Source organism: Alligator sinensis, unplaced genomic scaffold, assembly GCF_000455745.1.
Source record: "Alligator sinensis unplaced genomic scaffold, ASM45574v1 scaffold1008_1, whole genome shotgun sequence".
NCBI lineage: Eukaryota > Metazoa > Chordata > Crocodylia > Alligatoridae > Alligator > Alligator sinensis.
This window is the reverse complement of record NW_005842013.1, coordinates 922,270-948,906: the sequence shown is the minus strand read 5'-3', so window position 1 is coordinate 948,906 and position 26,637 is coordinate 922,270. Positions and strand designations below refer to the sequence as shown.

Here is a 26,637-nt window from a genome sequence, read left to right as displayed (position 1 = left end):
TTCAAAGGAAAACATTTCCCACAAGGACAGCCTATTCTGTTTACTTGGGATGAGGAATGCTTCAAACATGGCGGTCAATCTGACTTCTGCAAGGAATTGCCAGAGCTAGAATCCCATTGAAATATATGAGGGCCAAAGCTGACTCCAACTGAGGACAATGACAAACAGCCACAGACATCAGGAGAGCAGAATTTAAGAATAAGCTGGGCTTATGACTAGAAACTCAAGGCAGGAGCCAAGCTTGGATAAATAGGGCCAGACTAGCGATTTTGGTACAAAACGGTGATGCGCTTGAAATACGACTTTCAAGAGAGGTGCTAGTAACAGAAGGTTTCCACCGTCATGATCCCCATCCAGTTGAAAATCAAGCTCTGTTCAGTTTGGCATTGAAGCTAGATCCCAAACTACAAAGCTGAGATTGGGTCTATGGATTTGAATCCAAATCCGCTACACCACAGAAATTCGGGGTTATTTCGGATGTGAGGTTCCAGTTGGGGGACTCTTTAATTACGATGTGTTTAGCATCTGTCATTGCTTATAATGAAATCCCTTTCCACTATTAAGTAGTTTTGCAATCAGCTTTTAGTCCCCAAGAAGCCACTAGAATTAGTGAGTATATATGCTATTTTAATAGTATATAATACATGGGTAACAGATGTTTCATAACTGAACAGTTCCTCATGCCGTCATCAACCTGCAATTTTAGGAAGACCCACAACTGGTTCTGTGAAATCAATGGGCATTTATTTCTAGCCAGTCTGTCCTTGCAATGCCTACCTTCCGGCGATCGCTCAGCACGTGGACATTTTTGTGCTTCTAAGAGCTCATTATATCCGTAATCAGTGATCTTCAGGACAAACCGCCCGTCCACCACGCAGTTACGAGACTTGAGACGCCCATGAGGAAAATCCCGGTGATGTAAATACTTAATTCCCTGTTAAATATATAATAATAACGCTTTTAAAAAAAAATACTAGTGATTATTTTGAGACACCAGATCACGTTTTGCTCTAACTAGTGCCAAACTTTGTGTCTTGGGCCCCTCTCTATTTGTCAACAGCAAAAGGCCATTCAACAGGACTGATGCTTTCCTGAGAAGTCACAGTCCTCCTCTGCAAACTTCTGGCTTGTTTCTATTCTATATATAATTACATCCTCCATAGGGCTTTCCTAGCATAGGCAGGCTTGAGTGTGAGCAGGGGATTTACTTTAATTAAATCCATCAGAAGAGATGATTTGAACATCCAATCCAGTTTCACATCCTCATTTCTCAGGAGGTCTTCCAGGCTGCCTCTGGAACAGTGCTCCGTCACTATGGCAAAGAGGCCGCAGTCGGAGAAAAAGCCCATGAATGGATTCACGTTTTCATGACGTAGGTCTTTCATCTAAAATGAGAACATGAATCACAGGAGAAAAAGTTAGCCAGACATCTCAGCGGCTGTTGGTGTGGTGATAGTCTAACCTATTGCAATGGACTCCCCCATAGGCCGCAAACCTAAGAACTGCAGTTGTCTCTCAATTTGAATTGGCAAGGACCAATTGCCCTCCTTGAGTTGGCAAGGACCAACTCTTTAAATGTACTTTTCCACCACTCTGCATTATATTAGCTCCTCTATATATTATTGTGCTTGTATACTAGTCAGCCAGCTAGAAGATAAAACTGCTGGAGGAAGGTCAACAGAAAATTGTATTTCTTTGGATGGGTTGGGCCAGATTCTCAGCTGGGATGAAGTGGTGTTGCTGGGATAAATTGACTTCAGCCGATGTTGATTGACCCTAGCTGAAGGTCTGTTAGTTTTGCAGGATCATGCTGCCATATCATGCTGCCGTGCCATTGCCTTGATTATTTAGACTGTCCCCAGAATGATGGCTATGGAGGAATGCTCTGGCAAACCCTTCTTATGCAGCAAAACTTCCCTGTGTTAGCAATAGCAGACGGCAGGCCAGTGACCTTGAATCTGAATAATTAATGTGTGTGGTTGTCACATATTGAATGTCACAAGGAGACTTTTGACAGGCAAATGAGTTGGAAATACAAAGCAAGCCCTGGAGAAATCTATGGCCTTGTTATTGTCACAGTGGTTGCCCGACAACAAATAAGGCATGAAAATAGCCACTAGGTGCATTATCTTTGGCTGATCCCTGAGCCATCAGGGAGGACTTGTTCCAAAATAATGTGCCTTCGAAGACACAGTCACACAGGAGACTCATTTTGCATTCAATGCCCCATCAGCCTGGAAGCATCAGGCCCATGGTGGGATTTAGCAAGCCAATGAATGAAGCACGGGTTGTTGGCAGGCTTGCCGGCTTCAATTCTGTGCATGCCACTTCACAGGGTTCTCACCCAATGGGCATCATTAACAACTATGATGCACAACTCAAGGCATAAATGCAAGTTATAGAGCATCCAAATTCCTTACAGTCTACAAGGTATGGCTGCAACTGCCCACTATGTCCCCATTCAGCCACTGCTCCTACCTTTCGCAGTATGCTGGTGGAGCTTTGTCGCAGGTCTTGAAATGCTCCCGACTCAAATTTCTTCAGCCACACCCAGTCTCCCTGTCCACAATACAAGTGGGTCAATGAGAAATCAAACCCTTTGGCAAAAGTTAAAACTAGAAAGGGAGGCCTGTACCCAAACTTTGAAGTTCAGGTTGGCTGCAAACTCCATGACTCTGGACTGTCCCTATCCAGAATCTGACCCAGAACACGAGATGCAAGGCCTCTTGGGACTGGGTGAGGTAGGGTCTGGACTTTGATTGGAACTTCATTAGCACTTAATGAGGAGCCCAAGCATGAGTATTACATCCTGTGGGTTCCCACCAGAGTCCCGCTGTGGCTTTCGTGGCCTACTTTTTTTTTTATGAGCTCTCCCTTTTCTTGGATTCATTGCACCATTTTTTTTGTAGAAGCATCTACTTCTTCTAGGTGTTGTCTTCACTCATACTCCATGCAACCTCAATTACTCTTTGACCTTTGCAATCATGTACACCATATTAAAGGGTGCTTCTCTGTGGTGACCAGTAGCTGGTGACAGGTAGCCATCTGAGATAGTGAACCTGGATATAACAGCTGTCACCATAGGTAATTAGCAGAGCTGGGACCCAAGGCCTTTCTCGTGACAACACAGGGCTTCTACCACTTATAAGAAGCAAGTTGCTCCATTAGCTGGTAGAAGCTGAAGGGAAGCTCTCTATCCCCAAACTGGGACAAAGAGAGCTTGCTTGGTTGAATGGGATCCTGGAATAAAGAGGTTGTCTCTTCCCAAGAGAAGCACTTCATTGGAAAGCTAAATGTAAGTTAACTAGTATTAGATTAAGCAATAGAAATGCAAAAACATACTCACACCTGGGAAGATGGTGTAAGCTGGACCCCAGGATCTCTGAGCCCTTGTTAGTTGTTCAGTTCCCCCAACAACCTGGATTGATTACTCCCCCACAGCTCAAGCCCATTGTTCCCCTCATCCCCCCTCCCCAGGATTACAATCATAGATGTACAAGCATTAATGACATTCATCAATCATTAATGGCATGTTAAAATTTAATTTGGTATATGGTAATAAAAGGGGTAATCATGAAGGCTCCCCACCTCCAGCTAAGTGGAGAATTTATGATCAATTTAACGAGGATGCTCTTTCAGAGATTATTAGTTAGGACTCTTGAAAACAAGTGCTGTTCTTGATGGGAATGGGTTTCAACTACTTTGTGTTACTATGGCTAGACACTTACTCAGTGCTTTCCTGTTTGAATTAGCAAATAACATGGAATCTGGCCTTGCAAATCTTCATACAAGGTTACCCAGAGTTTTTTTTTATCATTTTAAGATACACAAAGAACATAAGAACTGCCATTCACTGGGTCAGATCATACATCCATCTTGTCCAGTACCCTGTGTCACAGTGACCTGGGTCTGACCAGGGTTTTTTCCACTGTTGCTCTCTCACTTTGGGTGCCCGTACACGTGCAGAGAGGCTGCTCCGACATAAGTACAGTGCATTGGAGCAGACTCAATTAACTGAGTCTGCTGGAGCATGCTAATTAGTGCACTCCAGCAGCCTCTGCATCTTGTCTATCAGCATCCCTGCACTTCAAAATGACAGCAGAGGTGCTTTAACTAAAGCTCGTTTGATGAGCTCATCAAACGAGCTTTAGTTAAAGTGCCCCTGCCACCGTTTTGAAGTGAAGTGATGCTGATACACGAGACATTGTGAGTGCTTTAATTAGAGTGGCATTCGGAGCTGCTCTAATTAAAGAGTCCCCTCCCCTGCAACCCAGAGCATGTGTAAAAATACGTTTGAAGCGTCCAGCATTTAACGTCTAGGAACTTCTGATTCAGAAGCTGCGCCCCTAACTCCCTGCTCAATAGCTATTGATGCCCCTTTCCTCCAAGAATGTGTTCAACCTCTTTTTTTTAATCCGGCTAAATTGTCAGCTTCCACAATATTTTGTGGCAATGAGGTCCACACTTAAAGGACGCACCTTTTGTCAGTTTGAACATTTACAGCCACCTCTTATTTTCATATAATGGAGGATGTATATAAGATGGAGGCACTTCTGGCAAGGTCGCTAATCACTGGCGATGCGTAGGGGGTGCACGTGTACCCCCTGAGCTTAGCGGTGCACCCCCTGCAAAAAACACCACCCACGTCGCCGGTGGTGTCTGCAGGCGGTCCCTGATCGCTGCTGGCCACTGCCGATGTTGCCAGCGGTGTCTGCAAGTGGTCGCCGACCACTAGTTGGCACTTGCCCCCCCCACGGCTCCACCCCCGACACCGCCGTGGCCACCCGCGGGAGCTCCCCGCTCGCCACTGCCACCTGCAGGCGGTCGCTGTGCCCCCCCAGCCTCCAAGGGCATGCAGCGTTCATGCCTCTAATGCGTTCCTTACAGCCATAGTAGGCTCTTTTCCTCTCTATAAACTAACCACTAAATGACGGTTTACAAAAGGGCTACGTGGGCCCATGATTACCTCAAACAAAGCCACATTGGAGTTTTCATGTGTTGCCTCTATGCTTTCCGGAGACGAGGAGCGAGCCGGTACAGATTTCAGGCTTCGGCCATCGGAAAGTGTCTTTGCGTCACTCAAGCTACTCAAGGTCAGCCTCTGTCGAATTAATTAAACTGAATATTAAAAAAGGAGCTCCTGTGTACCTAACCTGCCACTCAGATTCAGCTCTAGGCTAACAGAAATGTGACACGCTTCACACATTTCAGAAATGCTTTCTATACCGCACAATCTTGTTATTGCACATCGGGTAATGCAGTCAATCTCTCCACGACTTGCAAGCCTAGGAAATACCCAGTTATTTGAAATAATATGCCGGTCCCTGCCCTTTGTCTCATGGAAATGTCACAGATCAGGAGTCCCCCCACTAAAAAAAGAGTTATCCTTCTGTCTGGACACAGAGCAGGAATTCAGCTCCTGTAGGTTTGAGGAGGGTCAGTTTGCACCTGATAAAGAGTTGACCCTGGAAGAGCAGCTAAAAAATACTCAGCTACCACAGGGAACAACTGTATATAGTGGGGAAAGGGAGGCTCAGAGAGGTTTTTGGCTCTGCCAGGGATGCGCACTGAGTGTGAAGACAGTGTGTAGCAGCCCTGTTCTTAGCATGCGGCTCTCCCCAGCAGATTGCATATACAAAGTGAATGTAAAAACATACCTTCTTGCTCAGGTTAGGGTTTATAAATGTGAGGTCGTCCAATGTCAGTAAGATTTTATTAGGCCCCTTGACTAACTGGATCTTTATGAGGGTGTTCCTGAAAGAGTCAGAAGGTCAGCGTTATCATTTGTAGGCATGGGACTGGATCATGACCGAGAGAAATCGCACTTACACTGCCTCCCTTTTGTGCTAACGTGGTGCAACACATGAGGATGAGGAGGACATGACACAGTGAGAGCAAAAGACATGACTTCTGTGCCTTGGCTTATATTAACATCCTTTGCAGCAACACAGTGTTTTCTGTCCCAGGATATACATTGCTCTACAAACAGTGATGGATTGAACCTCAGAGAGAGTCATTGAAATGGAGCCACGGATTCATACAGAAGTTAATCCAGGCATAAAGGTGAAGTGTACAGCTTGGATCATGTTTGGCTTATTTGTTTTTTTCAGTTCCACATTTACTCGGCGTCCTACAAATTCCATTGAAGTATGAATTGAAGTGGCCCATAGGGAGGTCGCCTTTAACCAACTGTGCAAGTGGGAAAGACTTATTGGTCAAGGTACTGGGAATCTGCATCTTGCCAAAGAGCATCCATTATGGCAGGTCATCACATTGAAATGCTATGATATTCTTATATACTGTCTTAGTGAGCTGCCAACAGGTGCCTCCTGCAAGATGGCTTTGGACACTTTGATAGCCTGCAAGGTTTATAGAGTCATTGAAAAGTAGGGCTGGAAGGGACCTCAGGAGGTCATCTATAAGCTAACCCCATGCTCAAGGCAGGATCATCCCTGAGTAAACCATCCTAGACAAGTGTCTGTATAAGCTATTACTAAAAACTCCAGGAACAACCCACATTCACAACTACTAAAACATCAAAATACCCTTTAACTTGCCACAGGTGAAGCAAGGGGATGAGGGCACTATCAATGCCCTGTCACTGCAAGGACAGGAAAGAGTTCATTAAAATATGCTCAAGAGATCCAAGGTAGAGGGCCATGTCCCCTGCTACAAAGGAAGGTAGTAAACCTCACAGTCTGGACCAGTCTGACCAGATCCTAAAATTGCTTCTTGACTCCAGTTGTGGCTTGACCCTGAGCAGAAGAGCAAGACCGCTGGGCTTTTTAAGTCCCAGAAAAAGCATCATCCCACCCCCATCAAAATCCCCAGCCCTGGTGTGGCCAACACCCCACACAGTTTTGCAGGATTGCCTTGTGGGACCTGGAAAATTTAGGGCACAGATCAGCCCACTGATGGTGGATCAGCCTGGTGCCTGGATTTGATTGCCAAAGCAGCCTCTTTTGTACTAGAGGCACAGCACAAGCCATAACGAGGCAGGTTGAACTCAGCAAGCACCCAAAATATGCTTGGCTAACTGGCTACTTAAATGAGGCCCAGCAGTCTTCCAGGCATCCCACAATGCAGTGTTCCCTGCCTGCAGGGGGAAGAACAGGGCAGTGTGTCAGTGAGCACTCTCCAGTGTGCTCCACCATTGCTTTCCCAGAGTGCCTTTCTGTTGGGACTGGGAGATCTCACACCCCATTGCCAGAAGTGGGAGACCCAAAGTGCTGGGAGCCTATGGGGGGCTAATAGCACTAAGGGTTTGGGGAGCCTGCGAGACCCCAGCGACAGCTTCAGGGTCAAAAGCTCATGGGGTGTCCATAGCAGGCCGGGTGCTGGAAGTACTCACTGACTGCTCTGTGCCCCCTTTCCCTGCCTGTTGTGGGGAACAAGGGGGAGAGGCACAGGCCCACACAACCTCCATCATGCTGCCTGGCTAGAAAGCACTACCGCTGCATGCCAGTACTGTGATTTTGAAGTGCTATGGTGTGTGTGGGGGGGACATGACAGGGGCCATATGTCTGTCTGCAGCTGAAATGCTTTGTTGTAAAACAATTCAAGCTCCATTGCATTTTGAAGTGTTTCAGATGCTACATCTGCTCCCACCCCTAGCACATTCATATCATAATCACAGTAAAGAACATTGGTTGGCATCCTTCTCTGGGCAACTGAGCTGTCAAAAAAACAGGAGCAGACACTCCTACGTCTACGTAACTTATACAATACTGGGGTACCCAGGAAAACTCAACAGTAAAAATGCACCAGGATTTGTTACACCAGTGTAAGTGCTGTGTGTGTGTAGTTATTCCAGATCAAGCATTTGTTCACTCGTACATTCCCTTTTCACCTAGGTGGCCTATACACGTGCTTGTTGGTGTCCTAACTAGAATGTGTTGGAGCAGACTTGATTAATCGAGTTTGCTCTGCATACAAATTCGAACGCTGCAGCATCACCACAGCCATAGGTGACTGGTAGGGGGTGCATGGGGGTGCACGTGCCCCCCCGACGGGGCCGGTGGGGCCCCCGCCCCCCCCAACAGCTGACACTGTTGCTGTCTGTAGGGCTGGTGCCCCCCCTGACAGTTCCGCCAGTGGCAGCTTCTACAGGTGCCCCCCCCAGATTCGGGAGGCCGGCCCAGTCACTCATGACCACAGCATCATGTGTATTAAGCCCTTGCATATTTAAAAATGGCCATGGGGCACTTTAACTAAACCTCATCGAATAACGTTTAGATAAAGTGTTCTGCAGCCATATTTAAACATGTGAGAGCTTAATGCACATGATGCTGCAGTGTTTTAATTAGAGGGCTGCCTGGGAACCACTCTAATTAAAATGCTCCCCTCCCACCTCTGGGCATGTGTATAGGCAACCCTAGTGTCAGGGTACTGTTACAGCACCTCATGGGACAGCTGCCCTGACATAGCTGTCTGTTTTAGCTCCTAGTAGTGTCAGAGTGATGCTGTAGTCGTGATGGCCCAGAAATGGTGTGAGAGACAAGGATTTCTTACGGTGCTATCTTTTATTGGACCAACTATGTCGTTGAGATAAAGTTAGACCAGCTTCTGAATGCAAGACATTGAATGTGAGACCTGAAAAAAAATATCTTGCATTCGAAAGCCTCTCTAACTTTAGTCCCAATGACATAGTTGATCCAGTAAAAGATATCATCCTAAGACAGCCTTGCTTCTTGATAGATCCTAATGTAATTTATATTGATGTATAAAACCAATGCAAAGACATTGATATGGATCCTGCATGTCCAGGTCCTGGGGGAACTGAGGTCCAGGTTAGTGATTCACGTTCCTATTGATTTAATCTGAGTCAAGCTCAGACACTTGGTAAAAAAAGCATGTGATTTGGCAATGGGCATTCGGCTTGCTAGCGAAAGTACTTCCTGACAGGCCCTTTCGGAGAAGAACATACAAACAGCTTGGCAGGTATTTTCTGGACTGATGTAAAAAGAACCTGCCAGTGCCCTGTCTGTGCTTCTGGGAACTGCTGAGTATCTGGGGAGAGTCAAGCTCCGATAACATTTCCCAGCTGGTTCCAGTTCAATCCAAGAGCCAGCAAATCGAATCACTCAAATGAATGGAGCTGACTCCACTTGACACCATGGTTGATCTTGGCACTGACTTTCTGTGGAGTTTCCCTGTCCCATCAGCTGCTCTGGATTCAGAGGGAGGTGGAAATCAGGCTAAGGAAATCTAAGACTGCAACTTCCACTTACTACTACTTCATGCTCCTTTAAGACTTGCTCCGAGTTGTGCCATTTTACCAACATGCAGTTTGCATCCACTTTTTATATATCGCTTCTGGCTTTGCCCCCTGAGCTCTATGAAGTGACTGGATTGTAAAGCATCTTCTGTAGAGCTAGAAGAGCGGGGCATGGCAAGAACAGAAATGAAAAGGCATTTTTAAGAGTTACGTATGAATGCTTAGACCGCCACGTATTTTCGTCTGACACCCACGTATGCAAGGAAGTCTTTGTTCTTCACATACATGTTCCATTGGGGTATCAGTTAAGCTAAGGATGTGTGGGCTACACCGACTGAGCTGTCGCCACTGACCTCCGTGGGGCTCAGCTGGTTCCCACGACCTGGGGAGCCAGCCCTCTGAGGACTTAGACATGTGACATGTTTACTCTGGTATAACCTGCCTTTACACCTGTGTAAAGACTAAGTGGACACATAAGGCTAAATCCTCTTTCACCTTTGTGCACCTTAGTGGCACTTTTGTAGCCGTGTCAGTGCTATTTTTGGCATTTGCTGGTAGTTGGAGTCTATTTCTACCCCTGGTAGAAGAGGATCATCCAGGCCCCTGCTGGAAGGAGGGGATGAGAAGAGCCCTCCCACCTTTTCCCAGAGGATAGTAGACCACACACTTTCCTGCCTTGAGCAGGGGGCTTTTCTGCACTTTGTATTCAATATTCAATAGATTGAATGAGTAATATTCATTGGACTGGATCAACAGCAGTGGGGTCAGAGGCCAGGGTCAGGATCCAGCTCCCTTCCCCTCCAGGGCAGCATCAAAGATAAAGAAAAGATACCCTGGAGATCTTTAAAAAAATGTCTTCACACACGTCTTGCTGGGGTCATCTGACCCTAGCAGTTTTTCCTGCCCAAGTGCAGGGGGGCTGCACCCGATAATCTCATGAGGTCCCTACCAACCCCTAACATCTATGAATCAGTCCATACGCTCTCTCACACCACAGGTTGAGTCTTTGTGTTCATATACTCCCTTCCTTCATGTCAGATCATCATCTTCTGCAGACTGTTGACTTCGGGGTTGAAAGTTCATCGTGACTCATAAGTGGACTTACAAAAGCAAGGTCTGGTACCTCTGAGAGCAGCCTCCGCTAGAAGCAGTCAGCGAGCCTTGCTCTTATTTATACAGCTTAGTGGCTTGGAGACAGAGAGAGAGAGAGCAGGGTTTTTTTTAGTCAGGAAGGATTAAGACAAAGTCCTTGGATCCTGCAGCTGGAAGGGGTCCAGAGGCAGCAGTGTGCTAGGGCAGAGGAGCAGGTTAGGATGCTCCTCAATGCCAGGCACCCTAGGTTGGTGTGGGCAGCATGGGCTATTGCACTTGGGAGAAAGATCAAAAGTTCAAGAGATGCTTCTAATTGGGGGTCAAGGGCTGGCCTGAATTGGGAGGAAGAATCCATCCAGCATACCTTGAATATTTGGCTCCAGGCCTCAGTGATTGGTATTTATCCATCGCCATTTATTAGCTATGGTTGGAAAGGAGAACAAGCCCTTTACGGCGTCATGGCTGTGTCTGTGGTGATCAGCACTCTAGCGCCTGACCCTACGCGTACCCTGGCGCTGGTTTGCTGAGGCTGACCACGCGTTCCTCCCACGGGGCCTGGGGCATCAAGTACCAACAGCTATCACAGCAGGAGCCCCTCCCACCCCTTCTTCACTTAAATGATTTGGAGGTGGAAGTCCTGCTGTTGACGCCTCCATCCATCTTTCATGCGCTCCTTGTTACCTTTTTAGTTATAGTCATTGATAAAAATAACAGAGCTAGCTGGAAGCACAGAGAGCTGGGAAAATGGACTGGATTGAAGTAGACCCATAGCCACTGAAGGCCCCTATTCAGAGACATTAGCACCCTGGACATTAGCACATCTGCACCCTGGACTGGAGCAGCAGCAAGGCCAGGCTGGCAGGGGGGAGCAGCTGCCTTTTCCACCCCCTCCTCTCAGTGGGTGCCCTGGTTACCCACAACGTGGCATGCTGCTACCCCTAGTTCTTCCCCCATTGAAATCAATGGCAAGGCTCCTATTGAAGTCAGCAATCCAGGATAAGCCCTTAAAGGCACATACAGTGGCTGCCATGAAAATGGTTGTATTTCTTGGTCTTTGAAAGGAACACAGATGGAGCTCAAGGGGCAGGGTTCAGCCCTAGTTACCAGAATAGGGGACGTGAAAATTACTGTACGGTAGCAGACCAGTGCTCCTTTAGAAACCCTGAGAATACCAGTAGCTGATGCTTCAGGGAAGAAACCCAGTACAGAACAATTTGGAATAAGCAGAATAGCAAGATCCTACAGTCAGCACCACGCCGTTTCCAGTCTCCTCTACCTGAACAGGAGCAACAACTGCATACTTAGCACTTCCGCAGAGCTAGTCACCTTCTGGGTGCTTTAGAGTCATCAGCCAATTAATCCGCACAAAATCCCTGTGGGTGGATCGGTCACAGCCTAGCTATTGTACAAAACCCGGAGTGGATTAGTGCAACTCTGGGTCCTACGCAGGATGTTACACAATCCATGTAGCGCCATGTTGCTCATGGAGCTGCGTGCAGCTGACAGTATTTGATCTGCACTGTATACATGGAGAGGTCTGGGGCAGCTGGAGAGCAGAAGCGGAGCGGTGGGGAACGTAATAGCGATCTGGACCATTGCAGGAAGCTTCTGAGTGGCCTCAGAGGGCTACTGATGAAACTCTACCCCGAAACAGGAGAGAAGGGCAAACAAGCAAGCATGCAATCAAAAATATTACGGCAGTGATCACCTGATGAGATGAGCAAGACCTGCACCACACAGCACCAGGATAAATATCAGTACCAGTCCCAGCATCACCATCATAGGTTCAATACCTACGTGGAAGGGAGAAAACAGATCAGAAAGTGTGTCGATTTTAGGAGATAGGCAATGACGTGACCCCTGCCCCCATGCTAGTGTTACAAAGCCGAGCACCCAAAAATGAGGGGCTGCCTTTTGGTGCTAATTTGGCCTTCTTGCATGCATTAGGACAGGCTTGTCCAACTGGCAGCCTTCAGGCCACATGCAGCCTCTGAGGACTTAACTCACAGCCCATGGGACCACTCCCAAGATCACTCCTGCTGCTGCTGGCACTAGTTTCTCTGGGCTCCCACTACCTCCTTCAGCTACTGCTTCCTACCCCTGCCCTTAGAGGTGAGGCACAGCATCCCTGGGACCTCGGGGAGCCCTTGGATGTGCAGCCTCTGGCCACGCACAAGAGGGACAACCCTGAATAAGGACACGCCCTGGAAATACATCACCACATCCTGCTTTTGTCACTGGACCCCTACTTCATTCAATGCACTGGATGTGTGCAAAAAAGTGTGTGAGCGCATGGCTAAAGGCAAGATCATAATGTAGATGGACGAGGGGACAGAATGAGGGCTGCACCGTCAGTTTTTATTCTCTCACTTGGAGCGCTTGGCTTTACAACCATTTCCTGATGCAGCTTTTAATCCCTTTCCTAAGCTTTTATGAAGAAAAAAAAATCCTAGAAACTGCAATGCAAAATTTTAGCTCATGGACTCCCACTGACTGCCACATTGGTCATCAGAAGGTCTGGGACCTCTAGATCCATAGTGCTACTTGGTGAGCAAAACAACGGAGTAACTGGCAGCAGTAGAAGGCTGTTATCTTCCATGCATACCTCTCAGTAGAAAAGATGGAGCTCCATACGTTGCCAGGATGTTTCACAGCTATGTGCCAGATGGCAAATGAAGGGTGAGACTAGGGACTAGTGTGTTTAGCTCTGGTGTCTGTTGTGTCCTCCTTCTGCCTTACCTTCCCTAATCAGCTCCTGGCTCCCCTCTGCCATTACCCCTTCCTAGCCTCTGCCCATCAGCCCCTGTCACTGCCCACCTCCTTCTTCTTCTGTCCTTTCTCCATTTCTTATGTTCTCCCACTGTGTTGCTATCCTCATCTTCTCCTACACTCCTACACTTCCCAATGAACTCCTCTCCCTTTTCTCCTGCTCTGGTCCTGCTTTATCCCAGGTACTTGTCTTCTCTCTCCCCCAAATTTCCCCTCTAGTCCCTCACCATTTACGATCCATATACAGCACAAGATTTTTTTGGAGGTTTTACAACTTAGTGTACTTAAGTAAACCTGGGATACCAAAAGGCCAGCCCCACCAGCTGACACTAGGCCAACCCCACTGCCAGATTCAGAGTCCCTGCTCCAAAACATGAACTCCTACAATGTTGTTGTGAAGAGCTGCAAGATTTTTTTTTTTTAACACAGGGTAGACAGTCCATTCGCCCTGACCTTGACACTGGAACATTTACATTGAACTTAAATTTCAAAATAGGTCATCCGGAGGCATATTTATGGCCCAGTAATAGGTCGCAGATATAATGGGAAATGTTGGGCAGCGTAATGCGGACGGTGCTATTTCACCTGTTGCTACTAAACAGACTTAGGGGGTTGTTCTCATTCATATGTGTCTTCTCTATATTTAGGCCACTGAGAATTGCACGCTGCTAGCAATCCTTCATTGGTACGGGGCAACCTCTACAACAAGAGTGTTTTGGCCCTTCAAGAGAAGATGGTGGCAGCCTGGGGCTTAGCCCTTCAAGGCAAAGGATTTTGGGAGATGTAGCCCCCAAGACAGACTGGTGGGAGGTGTTGGTCTAGGGCATGCGACAGCGGGATCATGTGGTTAGGACTACATAAAGGGAGGCATTGGGGCAGTTGCATGGAGCTGTGGGAGGCAGGAGGTAGAGAGTTGAAATGGGAGAAGACCAAGGCCTTGGGCAGGATGGTGCTGGTTGGGACTGAGCCTTGTCTAGAGGTTTCAAGTCTGGGCCGCTCCACGAGAGCTGGAGGGGAGTAAGGCAGACACGGTGAGGGTAAAGGACTATTGCAGTGAGAATACCAGACTGGCTTGAAGTCACGAAGGTAAGGCTGGGGGTGGGTGAAGGAACTGGTTTAGCTTTGGCCTGGGAGGAGAAGAGACTTCTCCAGGTAGAGGCTTCTCCCTCCATGTCTTATCACTACCTCTGGCACTAGATTATAACCAGCTCCCTTTGAGATGGTGCTATCACTGAGGAGCTCCCATGAGATGTCATGATGTGTCTGCCTGTGCGCTCTTGTAGCAATACAAAGGAACTTAATTGCTAGGGCTTTAACCCTGAAAGAAACAACATTCAAATTCAACTGCTTTGCCATGCTCCTATTGCTATAGGAGGAAGCAGGTCTAACTACTTATACTGGCATCATTTGATACTCATATACCTGCTATGTCTATCTATCCCCTTACTGCATAAGCTTGCATCAGCTAATCTGGTGCCTCTATTCCTGACAGGCTTTAAACGAACCTGAACTATGGTGACATAACTCTGTTTGTTCCAGGAATAAGATGCCCTGGTTTAAAATGCATTTGCCATGGAAGAGGAGCAGACAAACAACATCGTTACAGCGGATTGAGCCGATCTTCAATAAGTTTCCCTTTCTTCCCTCTGTCTTCTGTATGTCCATACCTTCTGGCATATGAGCCTGCCTGAAGCCCTATTATGTATCCCCGGTATGAGGAATATTATTTCTGTGTATCTAGACTGCTTTAGATAACAAGCTACACTTGCTGTGGTGGGTTCAGGCAGAAGATAGACTTGGACGTAGAGTTGTCCCACTTTAGCTAATAGTTATAGTAAATGAATTTAATTAATTGGTGCTCTCTCTTCTGTGTGGAGTCTCCTACTTAGATCTGATTTCAGCACTTTTTAAAGATCCATTTTCAATTGATTGCTTGCTGATGTTAAGCCAGGTCCTGGAAGCATCCCCTTAGCTCAAAATGATATAGCTCATCCTGAGCAGGGTCTTTATTTTGTGTAGCAGTTGCTCAGTTTTGTGGTCATATATATAGAAGAGACCCAGGGTTTGCTTTCCATGCCTCAATGAGGCCGTCATACTCTTCTAAAAAACAGCCAGACCGAAGTCAGCTTCTGCATGTCTAGCATCACCACCAAGACCTGACTTCGTCATACTAGCTGGAGGCTGTTGCCTGTGCTGTGCCAGAGAGAGAGGGTGCTGGTGTTGTAAAATGGAAAAACCTTTACCAGTGGTCACATTAAAAAATCACCTGAAGGGAAGCTTAAAGCTTAGGGGTTGGACTGCTCTCTGTCACTGGGAATAAATGGGATGTGGATTCCCAATTGCATGCTCAATTGGGAATCCCAGACCCGATGTCTACCTCTCTGCATAGGCACTGCCTGGAAGCAAAGCACTATGCTATAGCACTGCATGCTTGCTGCACCTCTCTGCTAGGGTGAACAGAAAGCATTGATTCACACCGGATGGTTAGCACTTAGCAGGAAAGTTCATTTTGTGTAGGACTCTCAAAACAACAGAAGCCAAAACTCATGACATCCTTTGGAGTATCCTCCCCCATTTTCCTGATTTGCTGAATGGCAACATCAGTAAGCCTGTCTGTCTCAAGTACCACTGCAAGATAATGCCGAAACCAGAAATAGGACCCAGGAGCCTTGATCTCTCTTCTCCACTAGCCCAACCACTTGACAAAGACTATCTTGAGCTAAAACCACACGTCCAACCCTCTCAGACCAGGGGCCAGGCTGTGACCTGGATTGGATACCACCAGTAAAAGTGAATCTTAGAAATAAAGACTAACCACTATTGACAAATGTTTGAAGCTTTATATTTCTGAGTAGGTATTAAGCACTAATTCTGATTCTTCTGTGAAACCGATGGTTGTAAGTGCAGCAGGACTGGCCCCTAAGTATAATTACAGAAATTGTCAGCATAACTCTGAAAGGTGGGATTATGATTTCTACCTAATGGATAAAGGCCAGGCCTATAGTTGTAAATCAATGTAGCTCTGACCCCAGTAGGACTAGACTGCTATATACCCGCTATTGGCCTGGCCAGGAAAAATAGGCATAACTCTGTGTTGCCACTAAATACCTTAACTGTGGCCTAGGAGTTATCCTCTCCTAGGGCTTTGGCCTTCAGCTGCAACTCTCTTATTGCACCCTTATTACCGCAGTGCAAAGGCAAAAAGGCAAGATTGGTACCAAATCTCCAACATATCCAGCCAAGCTTCAATGACTGCTGTTGTGCAGAGCCTTTGCTTGCCACTTCTGTAACCAGCTACACCTCAAATAATTTTCAGTGATTATTTTTTCTTGCTGAGATAAGCTCCAGTGATCCTTACAGCCTGCTAATTAGCTATGTGGAGAAGCTGCTGCTAATAGGGACAGCCAACTGATTTGGGCCTTTAATCCTTTTGGTGCACAAAACAGTTATTGCCATTTAGGCCACAGTGTAAACTCTGCATGCGCTAATACATGCACTTATTCCATTTTCAGTGAGGGATAAGCTTCCCTTAATTTACCATGGGGTACTATCACATGCAGAGGCAGGTACTACGGAGTAGCTGATGCTGTGGAAATTCACACCTTAGCTTACTTTGCAGTCACCGATTCACCTGCCGACTTCCTAGCTGCATATTCACTTCTGCCTGAGTACATAGCAGTTGAGGAACCATGCTGCTAGGTACTCTACAAAGACACAGGAGAAGTCATCCTTGCCACTCACTGACCACAGTAGACAACACAGCTGATAATCAGTGACAATAAATGCATAGCAGCAATGATTCTAAAACTATTTTGTATTCCTGTTTGCCACTGGGCATGGGCTTTATCCTATAGAAACTCCCATAACACGTGGGGTAAGGGGGAAATATGCAATGCACAAACAGAGAAATGACTGCTACTTTCTAGTCTTTCCTGCTTTTCTGCGAGGTAGATGGGACTCTTCAAAATTGTATGGGGCTTAGGTGGAGTGGAGGGAGACAGGAGTTATTGTGCTATTAGGGGAAAGGACAGAGCAAGTGGAGGGCTGAAAATGGAGACCAAGGTTAGTGATGAAGAATGCAGCTGGGGGTGGGAGGAAGCCAGAAAAGAGCCAAGCTGGCAAGAGAAGGTAACATTTAAAACTGGAACTTGTGCAGTCACAGTCTGATGGGGGCACTTGAGATGGGCCTTGCTCAATGGTCTAGGTCCAGATATCCTGGACTTTCAGGCCATTTGACTTGGTACATGGTGGACTAAGCCAAACTCTTGGGTCAGAACAAGTTTCCAGTTCGGGGAGGGTTCAGATCCTGGTCTTGGGTGCCTGCAGATTTGACCCACCTCTGCATAAACCCAGTATTTCATATCTTACCTCCACTGCATACGCCGGTCTGATCAAACCAGCAGCCAGAGTCTGGTCTTGGTGGGGATCCTCCAGGGAAGTGTATCGGTCGGCCTAGGAACTGCACCGATTTAGCAGACATGTCCACCAAGTAGGTTGGAAATAGCTGGTTCCCTTGGCCCACTGTGTCCAATACCATATAGTTGTTCAGGCCCTGCCCTCCGCTGTCTGTGCATATCCTCTGGCTGAATCCAGGGAAGTCCAGGTTTTTGATATTTTCTGACAGCATTGGTCCTGAAACTGGGTCCCTTTCCTTTTGGGCATTCTCAAGAGCCTTGGCCATGAAGTAGATGGCATCGTAGATTGTTCCAAACAGTGGAGAGACCTGAAAACACAGTAGAAATTAAGTTAATGCTACACTGACACCAGTATCGAAGCACTCCCCCGCTATTCATCTAATTTAAAGCTCACAGTCAACAGGGCACTGGTCTATGACTAAGGAGACGGGTTCGATTTCCTGCTTTGCCACCTGGGTGATTGTAGGGGTGTCTTCCTTTCCCTTGCCCATGCACTTCTCCAGGCAGTTTCACTGGGCACCATCCAAAGGCTAAGATACATTCAAGGGACAGCGAGTAGCTGGATTTCTTTGCTAGGTGTCCTCCCTTGGAAGCCTAGTTATTGACCTGTAACCTGCACTCCTGTTCCTGTTTCCTCATGATTTGTCCCACAGAAGTAACGGTTGTACATTTGGTGACTACTCTCAAGTCACTGCAGTGAGGCTTGCAGCTCCTGGGGGGCCTAGGCCTGCCATCAGCATATAACGATTAGATTTTGCTACACACTTTCTGTGCCTCCCAGGGCGAGTTGCTTAAGTGCTGCAATGACACATAAAGTATGTGAGACCCTAATTTAAAGCCTTGAACTAGCTGTTGCCTAATCCTGGCCTCTAAATGCCAACATGAACTTTTCCTAGGCCTCTAAAGTAATGGGGCTCCAAGTGGCTCTTAGCTAAACCCAAATGTATTAACGTATGGATGCTTTTATTTCTTTCAAACAACTTTTTACAAAGATGCTGTGAAACTGCTGTGTTGCAGGAAGGGCTGAGACCACAACGTTCATCTCTGCAGCCATTTTCAAAACGTCACAAAGCACTTGGTCTTCTAAAGGGGCACCCCAGGGTTTGCACCTGTGGGATCCCAGGGACCATGTAGCTTATCTCCACCATACCATTAGGCCCTTCTTTCAAAGCACAGTTTATTCTTAAAACCCACAAAATAATACCAAAATGGAGCTATTTCCTTAGGCAAAGGAGGCTTTGAGGCCTAGAGGCTGTTCCTTTTTATCCTTCCTTTCTGCTTCAGGGTCTGCTGCAGAAGCCTCCCCCCATCCAATCACATTCCCTGCTGTCCCACTGGTGGTTTTTGTAATTAATTGGTTGATTGATCTCAAATGGGAGTAGTTGATTAGTTTTAGGTTAGGGTAGGCCGAACTCCCATTTTAAGATCCAGCCAGCCAGTTACAATCACAGTGTAAAACCTCAAAACGCTGATCAAGCAATGGCCTCGCCTTACTGTTTCAACAAATCCATTGGGTCTTTTCCCTTCTGGACAAAACTGAGTTCTGGTCCTACTGCATATAGCCCTTAATAGGCTCCCTCAAAGATGCCTTTTTATCCTCCATGACCTTCCAACCCAGCTGTGCTCCACAGAAGTAAAACAGCTGGAGTATCTCAAATGCAGATTCTATTAGGCGTAGAGGATTCTTGGTAACATCTTGCCAAAGTAATGTGGACAGTGTTTATTTCAAAGTGCACAACATCTTTTTCCAATCGCATCTAGCTTCCTCATCCCTTGCTTGACACCTAGTTAATCAATGACCCCTTTAGCCAACCAGGGGGTACAAGTGACTCCCAAGGTAGAAAAAGTGCTTACCTGTTCGGTTTCTAGCTCCATTGGGATTTCACCACTTTCTTTAGCTTCTCTGAATGCATCATAAAATGTCCTTTCTTCAGCCTCCATCGTGATAGTCAGTACAGCATCGTATGCCTCCTGGAGCTTACGGTTGTTGTCAAAAGCATAGAACGAATTGTTTTGGTAAGGGAGACTATAAAGTAAAGTGTCGTATGGAACAAAGACGTATCTTCCATCTGTTATTCCCATTTCATGAGCTCTTGTGAGCAAGGCCGCCTGTTCTTCCCCTCCAATGAGCACCGAATGCATGCACATAATGATAACTAAAACAAGAAAATCAGAGAGAGCATTATTGAGTTTTCTTATTTCTGCACAAAAAAATAGAAGCATAGAAACATCAAATCCAACACAGCTCCATCCCACACATAATGCATTTGCGCAGGGGGCTGAGATCTGGTGGGCTGGTTAGCTGGAGGCTGGAAAATCTGAAGCTTGGGTCTGTCTATACGATGTACGTGCTATAGAGCATGATGATTTTTTTTTAGGGAGGCCACAAGCCAAGCACGTTGTCTGCTCAGCCCAATGATGGGGCATGCTGAGACTGTCAGCTCAGATGGATTTTACAAGCTGTAAGCTGGGAACACTGGGAAGAGAGTCTGTGTAAAAAAGCAACTTCTTGGGCAGTGCAGGGACAAATCTAAAAGAGGAAAAAAACCTTTTTGTGAGTCTCTTCCTGCATAGTGAAAGAAAGCAGAACTGCTGTGGTCTTTGTGGAAGGCCCTGGGACCTTGCTAAAGGAGCTGAGGCTTGCCAGTGACTCCATTGGGCTTTGGATGGAGCCATAAAGATATCTCCACCCAACTCTCCTTAAATAAGCTCTGTGGGTTTTATGGTAGACTTCTGGACTTGGATGGGAAGAAGGCAGGGCAGGGTGGCACCTTAGGAACCGTGAATAATATTCAGAGCATCGGATGAAGCAGACTGTCACCTATGAAAGCTTATGCCTCTCTGAAGCACTTAGTCGCAAAGGTGCCATCCTGCCCTACCTTCTTCTTGACTGCAGGCTAACACAGCTAACTACCATGTGATAAGGTTATTTCTACTGTTTTAGGAAAATGTCAGACAGGCCCATGTCTGGGATGTTTTGGATAAGGATGTCCCTGCCATGAGCAGGAGGTTGGAGTAAATGACATCCTGAGGTCCTTCCCAATGCATAGCAGCAATGATTCTAAAACTATTTTGTATTCCTGTTTGCCACTGGGCATGGGCTTTATCCTATAGAAACTCCCATAACACGTGGGGTAAGGGGGAAATATGCAATGCACAAACAGAGAAATGACTGCTACTTTCTAGTCTTTCCTGCTTTTCTGCGAGGTAGATGGGACTCTTCAAAATTGTATGGGGCTTAGGTGGAGTGGAGGGAGACAGGAGTTATTGTGCTATTAGGGGAAAGGACAGAGCAAGTGGAGGGCTGAAAATGGAGACCAAGGTTAGTGATGAAGAATGCAGCTGGGGGTGGGAGGAAGCCAGAAAAGAGCCAAGCTGGCAAGAGAAGGTAACATTTAAAACTGGAACTTGTGCAGTCACAGTCTGATGGGGGCACTTGAGATGGGCCTTGCTCAATGGTCTAGGTCCAGATATCCTGGACTTTCAGGCCATTTGACTTGGTACATGGTGGACTAAGCCAAACTCTTGGGTCAGAACAAGTTTCCAGTTCGGGGAGGGTTCAGATCCTGGTCTTGGGTGCCTGCAGATTTGACCCACCTCTGCATAAACCCAGTATTTCATATCTTACCTCCACTGCATACGCCGGTCTGATCAAACCAGCAGCCAGAGTCTGGTCTTGGTGGGGATCCTCCAGGGAAGTGTATCGGTCGGCCTAGGAACTGCACCGATTTAGCAGACATGTCCACCAAGTAGGTTGGAAATAGCTGGTTCCCTTGGCCCACTGTGTCCAATACCATATAGTTGTTCAGGCCCTGCCCTCCGCTGTCTGTGCATATCCTCTGGCTGAATCCAGGGAAGTCCAGGTTTTTGATATTTTCTGACAGCATTGGTCCTGAAACTGGGTCCCTTTCCTTTTGGGCATTCTCAAGAGCCTTGGCCATGAAGTAGATGGCATCGTAGATTGTTCCAAACAGTGGAGAGACCTGAAAACACAGTAGAAATTAAGTTAATGCTACACTGACACCAGTATCGAAGCACTCCCCCGCTATTCATCTAATTTAAAGCTCACAGTCAACAGGGCACTGGTCTATGACTAAGGAGACGGGTTCGATTTCCTGCTTTGCCACCTGGGTGATTGTAGGGGTGTCTTCCTTTCCCTTGCCCATGCACTTCTCCAGGCAGTTTCACTGGGCACCATCCAAAGGCTAAGATACATTCAAGGGACAGCGAGTAGCTGGATTTCTTTGCTAGGTGTCCTCCCTTGGAAGCCTAGTTATTGACCTGTAACCTGCACTCCTGTTCCTGTTTCCTCATGATTTGTCCCACAGAAGTAACGGTTGTACATTTGGTGACTACTCTCAAGTCACTGCAGTGAGGCTTGCAGCTCCTGGGGGGCCTAGGCCTGCCATCAGCATATAACGATTAGATTTTGCTACACACTTTCTGTGCCTCCCAGGGCGAGTTGCTTAAGTGCTGCAATGACACATAAAGTATGTGAGACCCTAATTTAAAGCCTTGAACTAGCTGTTGCCTAATCCTGGCCTCTAAATGCCAACATGAACTTTTCCTAGGCCTCTAAAGTAATGGGGCTCCAAGTGGCTCTTAGCTAAACCCAAATGTATTAACGTATGGATGCTTTTATTTCTTTCAAACAACTTTTTACAAAGATGCTGTGAAACTGCTGTGTTGCAGGAAGGGCTGAGACCACAACGTTCATCTCTGCAGCCATTTTCAAAACGTCACAAAGCACTTGGTCTTCTAAAGGGGCACCCCAGGGTTTGCACCTGTGGGATCCCAGGGACCATGTAGCTTATCTCCACCATACCATTAGGCCCTTCTTTCAAAGCACAGTTTATTCTTAAAACCCACAAAATAATACCAAAATGGAGCTATTTCCTTAGGCAAAGGAGGCTTTGAGGCCTAGAGGCTGTTCCTTTTTATCCTTCCTTTCTGCTTCAGGGTCTGCTGCAGAAGCCTCCCCCCATCCAATCACATTCCCTGCTGTCCCACTGGTGGTTTTTGTAATTAATTGGTTGATTGATCTCAAATGGGAGTAGTTGATTAGTTTTAGGTTAGGGTAGGCCGAACTCCCATTTTAAGATCCAGCCAGCCAGTTACAATCACAGTGTAAAACCTCAAAACGCTGATCAAGCAATGGCCTCGCCTTACTGTTTCAACAAATCCATTGGGTCTTTTCCCTTCTGGACAAAACTGAGTTCTGGTCCTACTGCATATAGCCCTTAATAGGCTCCCTCAAAGATGCCTTTTTATCCTCCATGACCTTCCAACCCAGCTGTGCTCCACAGAAGTAAAACAGCTGGAGTATCTCAAATGCAGATTCTATTAGGCGTAGAGGATTCTTGGTAACATCTTGCCAAAGTAATGTGGACAGTGTTTATTTCAAAGTGCACAACATCTTTTTCCAATCGCATCTAGCTTCCTCATCCCTTGCTTGACACCTAGTTAATCAATGACCCCTTTAGCCAACCAGGGGGTACAAGTGACTCCCAAGGTAGAAAAAGTGCTTACCTGTTCGGTTTCTAGCTCCATTGGGATTTCACCACTTTCTTTAGCTTCTCTGAATGCATCATAAAATGTCCTTTCTTCAGCCTCCATCGTGATAGTCAGTACAGCATCGTATGCCTCCTGGAGCTTACGGTTGTTGTCAAAAGCATAGAACGAATTGTTTTGGTAAGGGAGACTATAAAGTAAAGTGTCGTATGGAACAAAGACGTATCTTCCATCTGTTATTCCCATTTCATGAGCTCTTGTGAGCAAGGCCGCCTGTTCTTCCCCTCCAATGAGCACCGAATGCATGCACATAATGATAACTAAAACAAGAAAATCAGAGAGAGCATTATTGAGTTTTCTTATTTCTGCACAAAAAAATAGAAGCATAGAAACATCAAATCCAACACAGCTCCATCCCACACATAATGCATTTGCGCAGGGGGCTGAGATCTGGTGGGCTGGTTAGCTGGAGGCTGGAAAATCTGAAGCTTGGGTCTGTCTATACGATGTACGTGCTATAGAGCATGATGATTTTTTTTTAGGGAGGCCACAAGCCAAGCACGTTGTCTGCTCAGCCCAATGATGGGGCATGCTGAGACTGTCAGCTCAGATGGATTTTACAAGCTGTAAGCTGGGAACACTGGGAAGAGAGTCTGTGTAAAAAAGCAACTTCTTGGGCAGTGCAGGGACAAATCTAAAAGAGGAAAAAAACCTTTTTGTGAGTCTCTTCCTGCATAGTGAAAGAAAGCAGAACTGCTGTGGTCTTTGTGGAAGGCCCTGGGACCTTGCTAAAGGAGCTGAGGCTTGCCAGTGACTCCATTGGGCTTTGGATGGAGCCATAAAGATATCTCCACCCAACTCTCCTTAAATAAGCTCTGTGGGTTTTATGGTAGACTTCTGGACTTGGATGGGAAGAAGGCAGGGCAGGGTGGCACCTTAGGAACCGTGAATAATATTCAGAGCATCGGATGAAGCAGACTGTCACCTATGAAAGCTTATGCCTCTCTGAAGCACTTAGTCGCAAAGGTGCCATCCTGCCCTACCTTCTTCTTGACTGCAGGCTAACACAGCTAACTACCATGTGATAAGGTTATTTCTACTGTTTTAGGAAAATGTCAGACAGGCCCATGTCTGGGATGTTTTGGATAAGGATGTTCCTGCCATGAGCAGGAGGTTGGAGTAAATGACATCCTGAGGTCCTTCCCAGCCCTACTTTTCTATAATCCTAAGATTCAACACCTCTCTAAACTGTGTTGATTACATAGGTGACTGGTAGGGGGTGCACAGGGGTGTACATGCCCCCCCTGATGGCCGACACAGTAGGGCTGGTGTCCCCCCGACAGGGTTGGTGGCTTCTGCAGGTGCCCCCTCCCCTCCCAGACTCAGGAGGCACCAGTCACTCATGGCTGATTATCATCAAGTTGCTGCCGGAGACGATCGCAAAGCATGCATTTCTTTATCACAGTTAACTAGGGAAATATTGTAAATGAAAGTTGTTCACCCAGAGATAGATTAGGAGGCATAAATTATTCAGAAGGAACTTGGTACCATTTTATTTTTAATTGTAGATAGAGTAATATGACATGCTCACCTCAGAGCGGTAATGAATGTGTCTACAAGGCAGACACGAGAAACCAGGGTAGCGACTGCAATTATAGGGCTGGAATCTAGCAACTGTCTCTATAATTAAATGTGCCTGACAGCATGAGCCCTCCCTATGAGCACTTCTGGAAGTCAGTATCTAAATCCAGCTCCTGGGTAGACTGTGTGATCTGATCACTGGCCGGGGGACCAAGAAGGTCTTGAGTCCCAAATGTTGTGCTAACATTGATTTCCTGTGTGACCTCGTACAAGCCTTTACTTGTGCATCCGTGTCCTCATCAGCTAAAGGCAGGTGATGCTCCTGTCCCTCACTGGGCTGTGGTGAAGATTAGTGGTTAGACCAGAGCAAAAGGGTTTGAATTGGAAAGAGTTTACTTTCTTTTTTCACACAAGCTCAGCTGAATCCTTGATGTCTGAAGAGCACTGAGTAGGCGATTATGGCTAACGGGTGCATCAGAGAAGGCTCAGGCCAGGTTGGCTAAACTTCCCCTAGAGCTCACCACACATTTATTTCTTCCATTTGTCCTCCCTTTGGGGGCCATTGACCATCCCTCTTCCTCCCTGTGTCACTTCAGCTACCAGTCCCAAATAAGGGTCTCTTTCTCCATCCCAATCTGACTCCTCAATTGTGAACTCACTCTAGAGTCATCTCCATCTTTTTCTATTATACTTTTCCCACCTACTATCACTATGGAAGACCCTTCAAATTAGGGATCCAGCAAACCAACCAACTCTTTTATTATAGCTGAAGCCCTGCTGGGGATTGCCCAGGATGCTTTGAGCTCTTCTAGTGCAAAAAAAGCCCTCAGGCTTCTCGTGAAGGAAGGAAGGTCTATGGGACCGTCTTCTTTTCACTCTGCCACCAACACTCATAGAACTGGCTGGAAGAAACTATATGGCGCAGCTGCCATCTTTCTGAGGACATGGCTGCATGTCACCCAGAGATGCATCCTACAAGCTCTCACCTCAATAGGAAGCTGAAATTCTAACTGTGGTGAGCCAAATGGTCTTTTAATCACAGGCCTACTCTGAGCCTGGACCCTCCAAGAGGCACTATACCCCAAGAAAGTTTGCTGCCCATCGGGCAAAAGTGAGAAGCAAGGAGCTGTGGCTGACCACTGGGTCGTCAGGGGTGAGAGGACCTCTTGTGTGCCTCCATACTGTGTATGCACCACTATACAATGGCCAGCCAAGATTTGGCCCTTTCCATTTGAAGAACACTAAGCATTTGGATCTACTTCAAGGTTAAAACCATAAGGGTCTCGATTCCTTCCCCTCCCCTTGCACCGTTTCTGTCTTGGATAGGTGACGCACCTGTGAGGACAACTCCCAAGTCGCTGAATCTGAAACTTCAGTCTGAATTGGTCCTTTCATCCAAGACCAAATCTAAATCAATCCTAGGCTGAATTTTTGCACTGCTTTCTTCACACACTCCTATTTCTGAGATTGTATTAGCTCCTGGTATATCTTAGATTGTATTAGCTCCTGACATAAAACACTTATTTCTAATGCTGGTATATGTATAACTTAAATGCCTAAATGCCCCTTCAGTTAGCAAAACATACCTCTGTGGCTCATTCTCTACAGCTCTATCACTCCATTGTATAGTTTAGGGCCACAATCTTAAAATATACCGCATTATGTCCATCCACGCTGAACAAAATAAGACAGGTCATAGAATTCACGCACCCAAGGACTTTGAGAAAGTAAGATATGAAATAGCAGGGATGCTGCTATTTCATATGCCTTGGTACAGGATTTTTCTCATTGCTCCTGCCTTTCTGTAACACTGTGCTATCTCTGGAGTCCATCTTCAATCTAACTTTTTTATCACCATGGGAGCTTTGAAAGGATGTGCTCGAACTAAAGAATAGAAATGGTCAAAAGAAAAGGTGAACTGTATCTGGGATCTAACCAGCCAGTAGCCTCTTTGTACAAGTTGCAAGGTCATTTTTAGATAGGCCTCTGCTAAGTGCTATCTTCTCAAATGATCTGGGACCGACCTTCAGCTGCTGTAAATCACATCATCAC

General features: G+C 46.6%; 1 protein-coding gene across 1 annotated transcript in view; it reads right to left on the bottom strand.

Moving 5' to 3' along the window:
- The window catches only part of GUCY2F (guanylate cyclase 2F, retinal), a 69,229-nt gene that overhangs the window by 41,753 nt on the left and 839 nt on the right, over window positions 1-26,637 (bottom strand). Inside the window, exons 2-11 of the mRNA XM_014519141.2 lie at window positions 23,023-23,324; window positions 21,122-21,476; window positions 19,348-19,649; window positions 17,447-17,801; window positions 12,018-12,102; window positions 5,658-5,754; window positions 4,967-5,101; window positions 2,479-2,559; window positions 1,209-1,385; window positions 778-934 (exon numbers count right to left, since the gene is read on the bottom strand). Of these exons, the coding sequence (XP_014374627.2) occupies window positions 778-934; window positions 1,209-1,385; window positions 2,479-2,559; window positions 4,967-5,101; window positions 5,658-5,754; window positions 12,018-12,102; window positions 17,447-17,801; window positions 19,348-19,649; window positions 21,122-21,476; window positions 23,023-23,324 (2,046 nt within the window). The remainder of the gene's footprint in view (window positions 1-777; window positions 935-1,208; window positions 1,386-2,478; window positions 2,560-4,966; window positions 5,102-5,657; window positions 5,755-12,017; window positions 12,103-17,446; window positions 17,802-19,347; window positions 19,650-21,121; window positions 21,477-23,022; window positions 23,325-26,637) is intronic.